This window comes from Ahaetulla prasina, chromosome 2, assembly GCF_028640845.1.
Source record: "Ahaetulla prasina isolate Xishuangbanna chromosome 2, ASM2864084v1, whole genome shotgun sequence".
NCBI classification, from domain to species: domain Eukaryota; kingdom Metazoa; phylum Chordata; class Lepidosauria; order Squamata; family Colubridae; genus Ahaetulla; species Ahaetulla prasina.
Genome location: NC_080540.1, coordinates 227928663 through 227943957, shown reverse-complemented (window position 1 = coordinate 227943957; position 15295 = coordinate 227928663). Strand labels below are relative to the sequence as shown.

At 38.3% G+C, this 15295-nt stretch overlaps 1 protein-coding gene across 4 annotated transcripts in view; it reads right to left on the bottom strand.

The window, feature by feature from the left end:
• The window catches only part of RFX3 (regulatory factor X3), a 194082-nt gene that overhangs the window by 71285 nt on the left and 107502 nt on the right, over positions 1-15295 (bottom strand). For all 4 annotated transcript variants that reach the window (XM_058171261.1, XM_058171263.1, XM_058171262.1 and 1 more), the window contains exons 2-3: positions 13187-13311; positions 669-766 (exon numbers count right to left, since the gene is read on the bottom strand). In XM_058171261.1, coding sequence (XP_058027244.1) covers positions 669-766; positions 13187-13303 — 215 coding nt within the window. In that variant the 5' untranslated portion in view covers positions 13304-13311. The remainder of the gene's footprint in view (positions 1-668; positions 767-13186; positions 13312-15295) is intronic.

Genomic DNA, 15295 nt, shown 5'->3' with positions numbered 1-15295 from the left:
TTCCAAGTTTTCCGGTCAACAACTTTTCTCAAAGTAATAATTTAGGCAAATTAATTTGAAAATAAAGTTTAAACAAACTATGTAAAATTTAGTCACCAGAAATTGTGCTGAACACAGCAACTTGGACCTTTTGCATATAAACTTTCTATTGAATCATAGGCTATTAATGCCCTTTTCCAGAAGCAATTCTATTTAAATATGCAAATGTTGCAACAAGACTGGAGGTATCAAAATTATTATAATTAAAGTACCTACAATAGTACTCAACTTGCAACAATTCATCTAGTGACCATTTAAGGTGATAAGGGTACTGAAAAATGTGACTTATGACCATTTTTCACACATGATTGTGACAACATCCCCATGGTCATGAGATTTACTTTTGGATGCCTGACAACTGGCTCATATTTATGACAGTTGCATAAGCTGAGGACTATCTGTATATCTTTATGAAATGCAGAAAATTATATATTGCGTAATTTAAAAAAATTAATATTCTTCTTTTGGTAAAGAATTACTTCATTTTTACTTTTGAAAATAAAAAGCTTTGATTTTAGATGATATGATTTCTAGAGAATGTTGAAGACTGTAGAAAAAATATGTTCAATTCTCTGTGTTATTGGGATGAAAATGTTTTATTTCCATAGACACCCAGATGTTTTACTCACATAGCTCCATTTGTGTAGACTGTGTCACTTCCCTCCACATACTGCACCTGGGCTGGATATACATGTTGCACTTGTTGCACAGTTTGTACTTGTTGAACCTATAAGTAAAACAGACAGTAAGACAAGCTTTGGGAGGGGGGGAAGAGTTATATATCTCATCTGTACAGTTTTAAGACTAGTGAGATATCATCAAACTGCATAGCAAATTTGCACCAAAAAATCTACAACCCAGTAACAAAGATGCTGTTTTTCTCACAGGCAGCATATATTTACTTTCAAATGTACACATTGCTTTTTGGACTGCCTCCAGAGCTCCACATTCAATGGATAAAGGGACTCTATTATTTACCAAGTTATTAATCACATGTTTTAATTTCAGCTGGAAGGTCTCCATTATTACAAGAAGTTGGAATAATAACACATTTAAACTGATGGTGACTATAAACTAAGTTTTATTTTAAGGTGTTCAATTGCACAAGCTGTTGTTTATAACACTGGGTCTCGCATGCTCCTTTTGGTAACAATCTCCCTGGGCAAGATTGCCCAAAGACAGTCCCACAGAACCTGTCGTTTGTGCTGTTAGCGCCATCTCATACTACGCTGTTTGACCAGATAGTTCTAGCTTGAAGAATGAGTGGGACCTCTACCCATTTATTTATTTAGGATCCACACAGCTGTTGAGGTAGCTCTGGTTCCCATAAATTATTAATTTTACTGGAATATCCATGGCAAATAGACTCTTGGCTAGCTCAGCCACAGTTGTGTCAGACGCCGTGGGAAGAAACAAGCCAACTTGTTGGACAGAATAATGATGCCACATGTTGTTACTCACCCTGCAGTGACACAAATGTATTTTAAAACATTTACCAAAGGGCTCTTGGTAATATTTCACCTTTCTTGAGAATCACATTTCCCTTATCGTTTGCTATGTGATTTATATACCACTGAAGTAAAAAAAATTAATCATAATTATATTTTTCAACTTTACCTGGAGCCAGAGATTAACTTTATTCTATTTGCCAGGTCAGTGTCCAACAAATCATAAATGTAAAAGAAAATGCTAAACAATCATTCTCTGGATTGATCAGGAACTGCAATATAAAAACTTCAATATATGAATCACGAAATTGATTTAAAAAAAAACTGCCTGCAAATATCTTCAAATTCAAAAACCATAACCTACTACTTTATCTTCTCTTATTAGTTGAACATATCTAGGATTTTTTCTTTATTTGTCCCAATTGGACAAAAATAATATAAGCAATTTCATAGCTTTACTTATTTAGGAAACTAATTATGCAACATAAAAAGTTCAGGGTTGTACATTTGAAAAACTAAACTGATAGTATATTGTTTAGCTTTTATCTCTCACTAACAAAAGCATCTTGAAACGTCGCACAAGACATGAGATAGGAGGCACTGTTCTCAACGATGACAAAGCACATTTTAGAACAGAGCACAAATCTTTGGGGTTTAAAATTTATGAGAATCCCCTCTGGTACTTGGAAAGAACATCACAATTCAAGAGAGATTATCATGCAAAGAAGCAGTTGGAGGGAAAATAAAGCAGGAGATAGTATAAAAGACAACTAAAGCACTTTTCTTTTTGTTCTCCAAATTAATGTACGGTTCAAATTAAAATGAGGAAGAGCACCTGAATAGTCATAGAAAAATTCATGTGGCTTTGCCTGTTTTCCTTTTTGGAATGGATCAGCAGGTCCCTACCCACACAATCAAGTACACTGCCTTGGCCCATAGCTGTTTTTGCCAACATCAAGCTTTGCAACTATTCTCAGCTTTTGTTAGTTCTTTCTTCTCTTCTTGCAAAGTTAAAAACTACTACTATTTCTCAGAATTTAAAAGAAAAAAAAACCCCTACCATCCATTAAACAGTAAAACTAATGTAATAGTGATTGCTGTATTCTGAAGGTCTTTCCATGTAGGCTATATGAAAGAAGTTCTTTTCAATAGTGGAGCTCATGTTCTGCAGTGCCGCCTCAATCTGAATACTATGTTGATTTTCCTTTAATGCCAGGAAAAAAGGGTTATTTTTTTCCCTTGGATTCTTAGTTTTAATCTGCATTTATTCTGAAACTACTATTTTTTTATGATGTCTTTCATTGTTGCCAAATCAAAGCAAATCAAATTTTCTTACAATTCCAGACCAGAACACAGTACAAATATTGGTTGTTAAAAATAAAATATACAGTAGTCACAATATAATAGTCAATCTAAATGTGGACATCCTGGCTCTTATTTTAAGTATCTTAGTTCAAATCAGTGCCATGGAGTTATAATCTTTGTTGCTAAGAGACAACGTTTGGCAACTAGAAAAGTGCCCTTAGACTTTGTCAGCTAAGAGGGATTGAATGTAAAATTAATTTAAATAAAAAATAAATAAATAGAGGCTATATTTAACTGGCTGAGAATGAGGGTAAAATTGACAGTGAAGTGCCTATAGATGTGTTCATTTCAATCCTATCTTGGAAACTTGCAAAACTTGCCTTATAAAACAGCTGATAGTGGAGCATTAAATTGAGTTCTGGACAATGCTCATTAATATTTGGGATGATCAGCAAAATGGAGCGAAGTTGCTAGGCCTGAGCTTTGGAAATGGCTGATGGCTGATACTCAAACTTCTTAGAAATTCCATTTTCATCAGTCTGTGATTCTATGTTCCACACTCTGTGTTTAATTACCACTTTAGCATTACCTAATCCTAGAGATAGGAAATACTCAGCTAAAAGTCCCAAGAATCTATATATATAAAAGCGAAATACCACTCACGCATCATCACAAAATCTCCAGAATCGTAAAGCCTACAAACTTAAAAATTGCTACATATGTTCCTCTTGGCTTCTAGGTGCTCACTAAGAAAGGATTTCTCGAAATGACCACAGAGCATTAGTATTTCCTATATTATTATTAACATGCTCTGATGCTAAGGAGCTCTACTCCTTCTTCCCCACCTGAAAAGAAATCTGTTCCAAATGCAAAACACAAGCAGAGGAGGAGTTTCACTTTCAGTTTTACGTTCACAGCAGCAACCAAGGGATAGGATAGGGGAGGCTTCTGTGCCGCAAGGCTGAGGGAGAGAAGAGGAATAGGATAGGATAGGCTTCTGTGGGGCAAGGCTGAAGGAGAGAAGGGAAGAGGAGAGGCTGATTGTAACTACTCACTAATTTTCAAGCTGAAGTTTTCAAGTGTCAATTTATTAAGCCTGATCACATAGTTTCGTGGCAGAGCACGGGTTTTCAGCTAGTATAATATATGTGTAATAAAAAGAATAAGAATAGTAACAACAACAGATAGCATATGCCATTTCTGCAAAAAAGCTGAAGAAACAGCGCTCCACCTAGTTAGTTGTTGCGAGAATATTGTCCAGACTAAATACAAACAACAGCATGACAAAGTAGCAACAATGGCAGATCTGCAAGAAATACTATTTGTCTGCAAAGCGAAAGCTGGTGGGATCATAAAATAGTCAAAATAAGAGAAAATGAAGAAGCTACATTTTAATCTGGAACTTTAGAATTCAAACAGACACACATCTGCCCAGTGGTGGGATTCAGCCAGTTCGCACCACTTCGGAAGAACCGGTTGTTAATTTTCTGAGCAGTTTGGCAAACTGGTGGTTGGAAGAAATCATTAGGGCAGAGGTTGTTAAATTACTTGAATCCCACCACTGCATCTGCCACATAATCTGCCACACTCCAGACTTAAAAATAATATCAATAAGAAAGACAAAAAGTAGATAGTGGACTTGGCAGAATTGCAAAATAGTAGAGAAGTAGAGAAAATTAAAAAAAATACAAAAAAGAAATAAAACTGTGGCAAAAGAAAGAAAAGGTAGTACCAATAGTAATAGCTGCTTTGAGTGTGATGATATCTTTAACACCATCAAATAACATCTGCCTACCCAGGTTCTTGGGAAAGACTTGATAGGTTAAAAAAAAAAAGTCAAATCCAGTGTAAACATCTGGGGGGGAGGGGGAGGAAAGAAGAAATATTCAGCTCATAAAAGAAGATCACTCTAGCTGAATATAAACAATAACGTAATACAGTCACCAAAATCATTCACTAGAACATCTGTAAAAATTATTATGTACCAGTAACAAAAAATTGGTGGGAACATAAGAGTTGAAAAAGTAGTCAAAAAATGAGCTGTTAAATTACTGTGGGATTTGTAAATACAAACTAATAAAGACTTGATTCATAATATGCCAGATTTAATGGTGGTGACAAAAAAGATAGTGTGAATAATTGATGTGGTAATACTAGAGGACAGCAGAGAAGTGGAAAAGATCAATATCTGAAAATCAAAATCTAAAGATTATGGCATAAACTGGATGTGATGGTTCCAGTGGTGGAGCCACTGTGGTGGACCAATTGACCAAATTTCTATCTGTCAATTACAAAAGGCCACACTGTTTTGATCCACATATGTCACATGGTAAAGTATAGCATTCTAAGTTCTTGGGAAGGCCAACACCAGCTAAGGAACTGGGCAGCTGTGATTTCAAAATGTTATGTATAATATTAATTTAAAATTGTCAAATACTTAATTGGTGCCAGAATAAATCTGAGCCAAGCCTCATTGGCTCAGTCAGACTTTGGCTTCAGTTTTGGGCAGCCTGAATTCCAACATTCTACCATCTTAGAAATTACTTGGGGGACTTGAAAACCAGACCGACTGTTTTTGAGGGCACAATGCTATGGTTTAATTTTATATTGTTTTATTTCTGTACAATAAATTTTGTGATTTTGTTCAAGCCTAGATTTGCATATGTTTCACCTCTCTTGCGGGAGCTGCATTGATGGCAAATTTGCTTCTGGGTCCAATTCAAGGTAATGTTTGTCACCTTCATATGCCTACATGATCTGGGATCAAGGTTATTTGAAGGACTGTCTTTTCCCAGTAATATATACCTGACGCACCTGGGCAAGGAGCAATGGTGGGATTCTGCCGGTTCTAGGTGGTTTGGCGGAACCGTTTGTTAAATTGCCGGTTCGTCCCGCCTCTTGCCCCTCCCCTCCCCACCGTTACTTACCGGCGTCGCAGCACCATTTGTTAAATTGCTGGCTCACACTCTCCTCCCCCTGGGAGCACACCGAACCGTTTGTTAAATGTCTGGCTCAGCTGCTCCTAGCCCGGCCCCGCCCCACCACTATTTATTGGCCTCAGAGCACACCGAAGCATTTTTTAAATTGCTGGCTCGCCCACCCATCGCCCCACCCCACCACTATTTATTGGCCTTGCTTGCAGAGTTGCACAGTTTGCCTTAATGACACACTGAGGCATAGCTGTAGCTATCACTATCCTTTCGCTCGTGGCCCAGCCTTTCCTACTTTTGCTGCGGCCTACCACTCTGTTCCCCATCTCGGACTGCCCCCCTCGGACTGCCCCGACCGCTCCAGCAGCAGAAGGCAAGTACAGCCGAGTGCTGCCCCTGGGGAAGCGGGACTGGGAAAGGTAGTTGACCTGCACCCGCCCAGCTGCCGGCTGTGACCTACCCCCATCCAAGCACCTCACTGGCCACGTGGCCGCCCACCATCCAAGTGTCTCGCTGCCTACCCGATCCATGCACCTCGCTGCCCACCCGATCCAAGCGCCACGCAGCCGCTGACCGAAGCCTGTCTGCATCCAAGCGTCTCTCTAGCCAGCGATTAAAGCGCCTCGCTGGCCACATGGCCAGCGAGGAGCTTGAATCGGCTGACTAGCAAGAGGCTTGAATGCAGGCAGGTTTCAGTCGGCGGCGTGGCGCTTGATCGGTGGGCAGCGAGGTGCATGGATCGGTGGGCAGCAGCCAGGCCGCTGCCTACCCGATCCATGCACCTCGCTGCCCACCCGATCCAAGCGCCACGCAGCTGCGGACCGAAGCCTGCCTCCATCCAAGTGTCTCGCTGGCCAGCCGATTCAAGCACGGCCAGCGAGGAGCTTGGATCGGGTGGGCAGCGAAGCATGTGTCAATCACCTCGGCCTGCCGCCCACCCAGCAGAACTGTCCTGAGGCCACCTCCCACCCACACAGCGCCAGCCTACCCTACCCCATTTGGAGAAAGAGTGATAGAGAAAAAGTGGGAGGCAGTAAATGATGAAGGATAGAAAGAGAGATGAAGGATAGAAGGGGGAGAAAGATGAAGAAGAGAAAGGGGGGGAGAAAGATGAAAAGAAAGAGAGGGAGGGAGAAGGAGAGATTAAGGAGAGAAAGATGGAGAGAAAGAGAGATGAAGGATAGAAGGGGAGAAAGATGAAGAAGAGAAAAGGGAGAAAGATGGAGAGAAAGAAAGGGAGGGAGAAAGAGAGATTAAGGAGAGAAAGATGGAGAGAAAGATGAAGGAGAGAAAGAGAGATGAAGGAGAGAAGGGGAGAAAGATGAAGAAGAAAAAGGGGGGAGAAAGATGGAGAGAAAGAGAAGGAGGGAGAAAGAGAGATTAAGGAGAGAAAAATTGAGAGAAATAGGGGGGAGAAAGATGAAGGAGAGAAAGAGAGGGAGCGAGAAAGAGATTAAGGAGTGCATAGAGAGTACCCCGACGGCTGAAAAAAGTGATTTCTGACAGGTTCTCACACTTTTGACCAGTCCTCACACTTATGACCGGTCATCATTTATGCCTGTTGCCGCATTTTGTGCATAGGGACTACTCAGGGGGCTGAAAAAGTTATTTTTGACCTGTCCTCACACTTTTGATCGGTCCTCACACCTACAACTGTCCTCACATTTTACATTTTGCGCCCTATCTTGTAACCATGGTGAAGAGAAGCAGTTGTGAAATGAGTGACATGGTTGTTAAAAATGCTGCAATGGGCATAAATGTGAGGACGGTCATAAGTGCGAGGACCGGTCAGGAATGACTTTTTTTAGCCCTCTGAGTAATTTCTATGCCCATAGCCATGGCCACGCGGTCACATGAGCAGCTAGGCTCGCCCACCCAGTCACATGAGCAGCTAGCCACGCCCACCCAGTCACATGACCACCAAGCTACACCCCAAAATAAGCCGCGCCCACAGAACCGGTTGTTAAAAAATTTGAATCCCACCACTGGCAAGGAGACAGGGAATGTTAGGGGCCTCAGGAGTAGGAGTGGGCCTAATCTACTGGGACCAGGAAGAACAGCCTTCTCTGTATCAGTTCTCTCCCTGTGGAACAACATCCCTGCAGAAATAAGATTTACCACTTTAACACTCTTTTGAAGATGTGATTCTGCCAATGGGCCTGGAGACCCCAGAGCGATATAATCAAGTGGCTTGTCTGATTGTTGTCACCAGAGGATGGGTGGGTATTAATTTTTGTATTATGGTTTTATTCTTGTAAGTCACCCCAGAGTTACCCAACATGAGCTGGGCAGCCATATAAATTTCTTAACAAATAACGTTTAAATAAATTTCTTACTGTGCAGCACCATGCAGTTGCCTATAAATACTGTAAACAAATAATGGTTTGATATATTCCAAACAGAGAAATGGGAATATAGCAATAGCACTTAGACTTATTTACTGCTTCACAGGGCTTTACAGCCCTCTCTAAGAGGTTTACAGAGTCAGCATACTGCCCCCAACAATCTGGCTCCTCAATATCACACATTATTTCCTTTATTATTATATGACTTGAAGTACAGAGTTTGCAATCCTGCTCTGGTCTAAATTTGTTCCCAGGTCCACTATTACATAAAGAGTTTGTTTTCAAAAGGGTAAAAGATATAGTGATTATTTTCTTTATTTTGTATGTTTGTCTTAGTTATTGACAGTAACCTGGAAAGTTGGGGGAGGGGGGAATAAATATTTGTACTCTAAACTTTTTTGCGTTTTGTAAAGGAACAGAGTGCCTTGCTAACTTATGTATATTAGACATATAATAAAAGTAGTATTCAAGTCAAGGACTACCTGTAATACATTTCCATCACAAATAAATGTCACCCTCTGATAGCAAATCTAGCTGTTATTTGCCAGTGGTATAAACCACGTCTTCAGATTTCAGTTTGTAAGAGTGATAAAATTATTTGTACCTCACGTGAAGTGGTGACCATGACCTAGCATGAGATGTGTGAGTGAATCAACTGCAGACACCAATCACGCTGTTTTAAAATCTCATTTGTATATAAATGGAAAACTGCCAATGAAGTGTGGGACACACACATTGGAAAACTTGTTAAAAATGAGGAAAGTGATAAAAAGGAAACTCAAGAGGATTAAATCTCTGTAGAATGCTTGGGAGTTACTCAACCCATAATAATAGAAAGTACCAAATTCAAAAGTCACCTCCATGATTAAGAAGCAAGGTCAAGGAAGTGAAAAAAGGGCAGTAATACATAAAAGTCCTGCTCAAACAAGGAATATGAAAAGGAGCACAAACTTACATGAAAGAAATGCAAGCACAAATGCACAATGGTGATAAGATAGAGGGTGGAGGGGAAATAGTTAGGAAGGTAGGTAGCTGGGCCTTTGTAAGACAAGGTAATTAAAAGAGTATTAAAGGAGACTGTGGCGATTGTAAAATAGCTGAATGAGAACATACCTTCATTGCAGCATATGCAAGACCACTGAGTTAACATCACCAGGAAATCACAGGATGTGAGACAAACACTAATGTCAAGAGGAAAAGTTCTAAATCTAATTGACAAATTGAAAACTAACAAATTGCTCAGTCCAGATGGCATCTACCCAACAGTTCTTAAAATAACTCAAGGGTGAAATTTCTGATTTAATAGAGGAATATGCAACATGTCCTAAGGTCAGCCTCTAAAGCTGATCAAGTTCTAAAAAGAAATTCAGAGGAGATCCAACAATGTATAACTAATTAGCTTAACATCCTTTCTAGATAAAAATACATCATATGAAACACTACTTATCAATCATTAAAAAAAGTAATTTCTGACTGCTACTGAAATAACTTGTTCTTTGAGAGTATCAGTAAGCAAATTGATCCAAGGTAAAATGAATATCCTATTCAAAGAAAAAAAACCTAAAGAAAAATTTGCAACCTGAAATGCTGTGCATCACTGTCCTTCGAAAAACAGTATTTAAAATCAGAAAAAAAAATCATGAAAACCATCATAGTAGTCGCCTAATGGGGATCCCTGTAAGCTAACTATCATAGCTTTAAAAAAGGCAAGTGAGAAAGCAAATTATAAGGATTCATAAAAATTTCCCAGATAAAGAAAGTAGATAGGTTCTTTTCCTTTTCTCATAATATTAGAAGAAGTAATTCAAGGAAGCTGAATAATAAAAAGCAAAATGGACAAAAAGTGCTTCTTCACAAAGTCACAATCAAATCACAGAATTTACAACTACTGTTACTATCTTGTACAGTGTAAGATGAAATAGATTCATGGGAAATAATTAGTCATGATGCCAGTGCAGCATTTTCAATATCAAAGAGTGGAGGACAGTAAATTTAAAAGACTAGTAAAATGTTGTCAGAATTAGACTGTGAATATATTCTTTACACTGAAATGGAACAGCAGAGCAAATTCTGAAACCAAGAGATTCCTTGGTTCATTTGAAACTAAAAGAATCAATGCATGTACAAGAATGAGAAGAATGTAAAAAGAGTTTTAAAAAGCATGTAAGAATAAAATCCAAAAGAAAAAAAAGTGAAGTCCAAGTATATATGATTAATAGGAGAAAAAAGACTAATGGCAAGCACTTACGAAAGAAAAAGCAGCACAGAAACAGAAACTGCCAAATGAAATGATCAATGAATCATGCCCTCACAATCCTTAGGGAAAGTAGGATTTCAAAAAGGTATTCCAAAAGAACAAAGTGGCTTCTTTCTTTTAAGAAAACATTTTGAAATAAAAGAGAGAAAGCGTAGATTTAATGCATAGAAAATTACTCTGGGGAAAAAAAAACACCTAAAAGCAAAATGTGAAAAACTGACATGGAATTAAAATGAGACAGGAATGATGGGAACAAAAATTAAGCAGAAAGAAATTATGACAAAATGTTTTTAAAATAATAAACCAACAAACAAATGCAAAATACACTAGAGCAAGGGTGTCAAACTCAAGGCCTGGTGGCCAGATCCGGACCACGGGGTGCTTAGATCCGGCCCGCAGAGCTGCCCAGGAAACAGGAAAGGACCGGCCCATGATGCCTCTGCCAGAGAAAATGGAGCTCAGGAAGGGTGTGGGCGGCCCTCGCGAGCTCTGTGTTCGCTGGCAGAGCACTCAGGCCACCACAGGCATCCCCGACACGAGTGATGTTGAGTTGGTCACATCCACCCTGGCCACACCCACAGTGCCCCCCCAAGGTCAAACACAACCCTAATGTCGCCGTCAATGAAATTGAGTTTGACATCCCTGCACTAGAAAAACAAAGCTTAAATAAGTGAGCCTTCAAACAAATAACTCAATACTCAATTTTCTGGCTTTGCTTCTATGAGCTTGCAATTTGAGAGACTTGTTGAAAGTAGTATTGAATAGATGTGTGAGTACATATATGTGTGCACAAACGAACACACACATTCACACACGCACACCACTCAATTCCTCAGTGATATGTTTGAAATCTGAAGATAGCTTAGCCTAACCATGAATATCCCAATGTTTACAAAAAAGAAGAAGGGAGACTAAAAATGTGCCGTTTGACATATGGTTTGGGGACAAAGATAATGAAAAACAGTAGTGATCATGTTTATACTATTCTCTGACTCTTATTCTAAAGTCAAATGCCTGAATGTTTACAAGAAGCCAGATAAAATATTAGAGACACAGAATTCACATTCTGTGTTCAAAATGGGCATTTCAAAAACCATTTTGCTAATGGAAAATTTTGTAAGCTTGCACTCTCTTCTTCCTATGATTTCCAAATCTACAAAACAGCAAACTTTCAGCCAAGTTTTAGAGTCAACTTCTAGCAAAAAAACCCAAACACTTCACAATATGTTTTCCTCTCACTTAGTGAGGTTACTTTAGTCACATAACCAAATAGAATCATAAATAGAAATAAAAAAGCAAAAAGGAAGATTATCAGGAAATTGGAAGTAGGTATGTATAATATTGGGAGAAGCTCACTTACTTCAAAAGTAAGTTAACAAGAAGAACATGTTTACACCTAAGCAAAACAGAGTGCCTATGATTCCCGCTAGAGCTGGAACAGGTGTTATTCATTCTTCCTACGCATACTAATACCCCATTCCCATCTGAGATATCAAAGTGAAGTAACAGTTCAACCACAGCACTCTTTTTCATTCAAACAGAAAAATGCAAAATATATGTTAATACAATAAAAACAAAGCCTCTCAGATACTGTTTCATTAGTCATTATTTTCACTGCCATTTGCAGAAGAAAAGAATACCAAAACAAAGAATGTGTTAGTCTAAAATCTGTTGTTTCAAAAGAACAAATGGAGCATTAATTTATACATGCTGATATATTATATTTGTCAACAAAAACAAAAGTAGATAAACACATCCACTACAAAAACAAAAGCCATCTTGAGTAATTAAGCACTTTACTTTTTTTTTCAATAAAATGTATTTCTAAAAGAAGACAAGCCAGTGTCAGATTCATTCAGATTTATAAAGACAGCATCTGAAATACGCTTTTATTGCAGCACTTTTAAATAAGGCATGTCAAATTGCAAATATACGTAATAGGTGAAATTCATCTGAAATGCTTACGTTAATCACCACAGAAATCATGAATATACTGTTAGCTTTGGATAAACTTATAATTACATATATGACTGAGCTTATGTAATTATATGTGCTCAAACAGACTTTCAGTTTAAATTGTGAACAAAACAATCTCTTTGGTACATCCTTGTATTTATTTCTAAATGTTGTTCTTATCAAAAAGCACAATTCATAGTCTATTTTTTTCAGGCATAAGCAATCTATGCTTAAAATTTCTAAAAGGACTTTCCTTTCCCTGATAGCCTCATCCAGTTTCTCTGAAAAGCAAAGATGGGTTTTATTTTAGGAATACATTTAACTATCTCTCCCATGTCATTTCCCTGACATTAACCCAAATGCACCTATAACCACTCAGAGATGCTGATAGCTCTCAGGAGTAAAGAACCAAAACATAAGCTGTATTAGAATATTTCTTCATTTAGAAATAACTTTCTTCATATATGAATCATCATGTCTAACTTCCTGGCTTATAGAACTATTGTGCATATTATCTTCCCCAATTTCCCCAAGAAAATGACTAATTGCAATCCCTAATTGTCAAAAAGTTGCACAAAATATTTTGGGAGCCATAATGAGAACCTATATGGACAGCATTAGACTACAAATCCTGGATTACTCTAAACTAAATCATGAATGTATTCTTAGACCTGAGTAGCTTCATACATGTTGGCAGAAATATGATAATCATTTTGGACTTGTAGTGATAAGCAGTCTGAATCAAGAACAAGGTGGACAGCTGCTCTCCTGAATAATATATAATGAAGTAATTTAAACTCCGCAGTACTGAAACAGCAGAACCCTTTTTAAGAAACATATATAGGAAATTGAATTGGCACTGCCCGAAAAGTTCTTTTTTTTAAAAAAAGACAACACAGCACCTACCTGTTGTTGCACTGGTAACTGCTGTACCACCTGGGTAGGTACAGCTGCTTGGCTAGCTACGGAAGTCTGCAAAGTAACCGTCGAACCTGTATCCGACCCAGTCTCTGATGTCTGCATTCTTGTTGCTGTATGAGAGGTAAATATACACATTAAAATTATGATTTTGTTTTGTTTTGTTTCATTATGAGTATATAATCTCTTTAAACTGCCCTTATCTTACCAATCTTGACTGATCCCAAAAAAGCTAAGCAGGATTGGAACCGGCTAAGATCGTTGTTGTTTTGGTGGGAAATAATCAGAAAATGTCAGTTTGTAAACTAGTTTAGGAAACAAACAAAATACTTTCTGGAAAAGAAGGCAAAGATAAAGATAAAGAGCTAGTTTGGTCTAATGGTTAAGGCACCAGGCCAGAAGCCGGGAGATGGTGAGTTCCAGTCCTTCCAGAGCATGAAAGCTGGTGAGTAACCTCCAACTCACTTCACAGGGTTGTTGTTGGGAGGAGCAAGGAGCATTAGCTATATTCACTGCCTAGAGTTACAAGTAGACCTTGACTTACTACTATAATTGACCCCAAAATTTATGTTCCTAAGTGAGAAATCTATTCAGTTTTGCCCCATTTTACCATTTTTCTTACCACATTTGTTAAGTGAATCACTGCAGCTGTTAAATTAGTAGTACGGTTGTTAAGTGAATCTGGCCTTCCCATTGAATTTGCTTGTTAAAAAATCGCAAACGGTGATCACAAGATCCCGGGACACTGCAATTGTCATAAATATGAACCAAGCATCAGAATGTAAATCATGTGACTATGAGGTTGATGCAACGGTCATAAGTGTGAATAATGGTCATAACTACAACAGCACTTTTTTCAGTGCTGTTGTAACTTTGAACAGTCATTAAACGAACTGCTGTAAGTCGCGGACTACCTGTACAGGTACTACCTGTCATAAAGGCAGTAAGTAAGTAAGTAAGTAAATCAACAAACCACTTTGAAACTGTTGCCAAAGATCTATACCAACACATGAAATCAGCTGCTCAACTGAAAAGAGGTTTTATTTTTCTCACAGAACAAAAATGGACAAAATTGTGGCCATTTGAATATTGCTGAATTACAACTTCCAGCAACCATCATTGGGCTGCTGGGAATTGTGTCAGTAGCATTTGGCTGGTCACAAATTTGTCATATAAGCCATTCACAGGGTGCTTCATTTATTTTAAAAACCTGCATCAAACGGCATTATATGTTTTTTAAAAATCCAGATATTTTTTTGTTGTTGTTGTTCATTTTTATTTAATTTCTTCTTCATACAGTTATGATTGGATAATTTCTGCTTGACTGTGTCCAGTGATAATTAAAATTATCAACAGAAGATCAATAATGTGCATTCATTATTTTCCTGTTCAAATTCAATGTTATTTGCTTCCTTCTTCCTGTAGCCTGGTTGGTATGTTATCTTGGGTCTATTCCCCCCTCTCTCCCGAGAAGCTCCCTATTTAGCCAGCTGGACACAAAACATGGATGCCTCCTTCCTCATAGTGGTAGCTTCTGGAATCTGTCCTCTGCTAATGCTCTTCTTCACTTTTGACATTTTATTTAAAGGCCAACTCTGCACCTTGAAGTCTGTTAGACCACTGGCCTTTTCTGAGAAGACAAAACTAAAACCAGAAAGGCCTTGTCTTTTCTTGTCTTTTCTCCTGAAGAAGAATAATTCATCCTACGGAATTGGTTCCACTGTTCCAATGATCAAAAAATAACTGTTGGATCAATGATCAAGTCTTAGTTTTCTGTTACTGTCATAACTCTGAAGCCTGTGGGAAGAACACTGAGCCACGTAAGACTTTTTGGACATCTAGTCATTCTATTTATGGACTGGTTTTAGGGTTGTGTTTCCTGAGAGGATTTTTCCTTTGTTCCACATGGAAAGACTAACAGAATCAAAACAGATAGTCCTCAACTTACAAAAGTGTGTTTAGTGACCAAAGTTACAACAGCACTGAAAAAAATGACTTATTTTTCACACTGTTGCAGAATTCCCATGGTCACACGATCAAAATTCAGATGCTTAGTAAGTGACTCATATTTATGATGGTTGCAGTGTGCCAGTCATG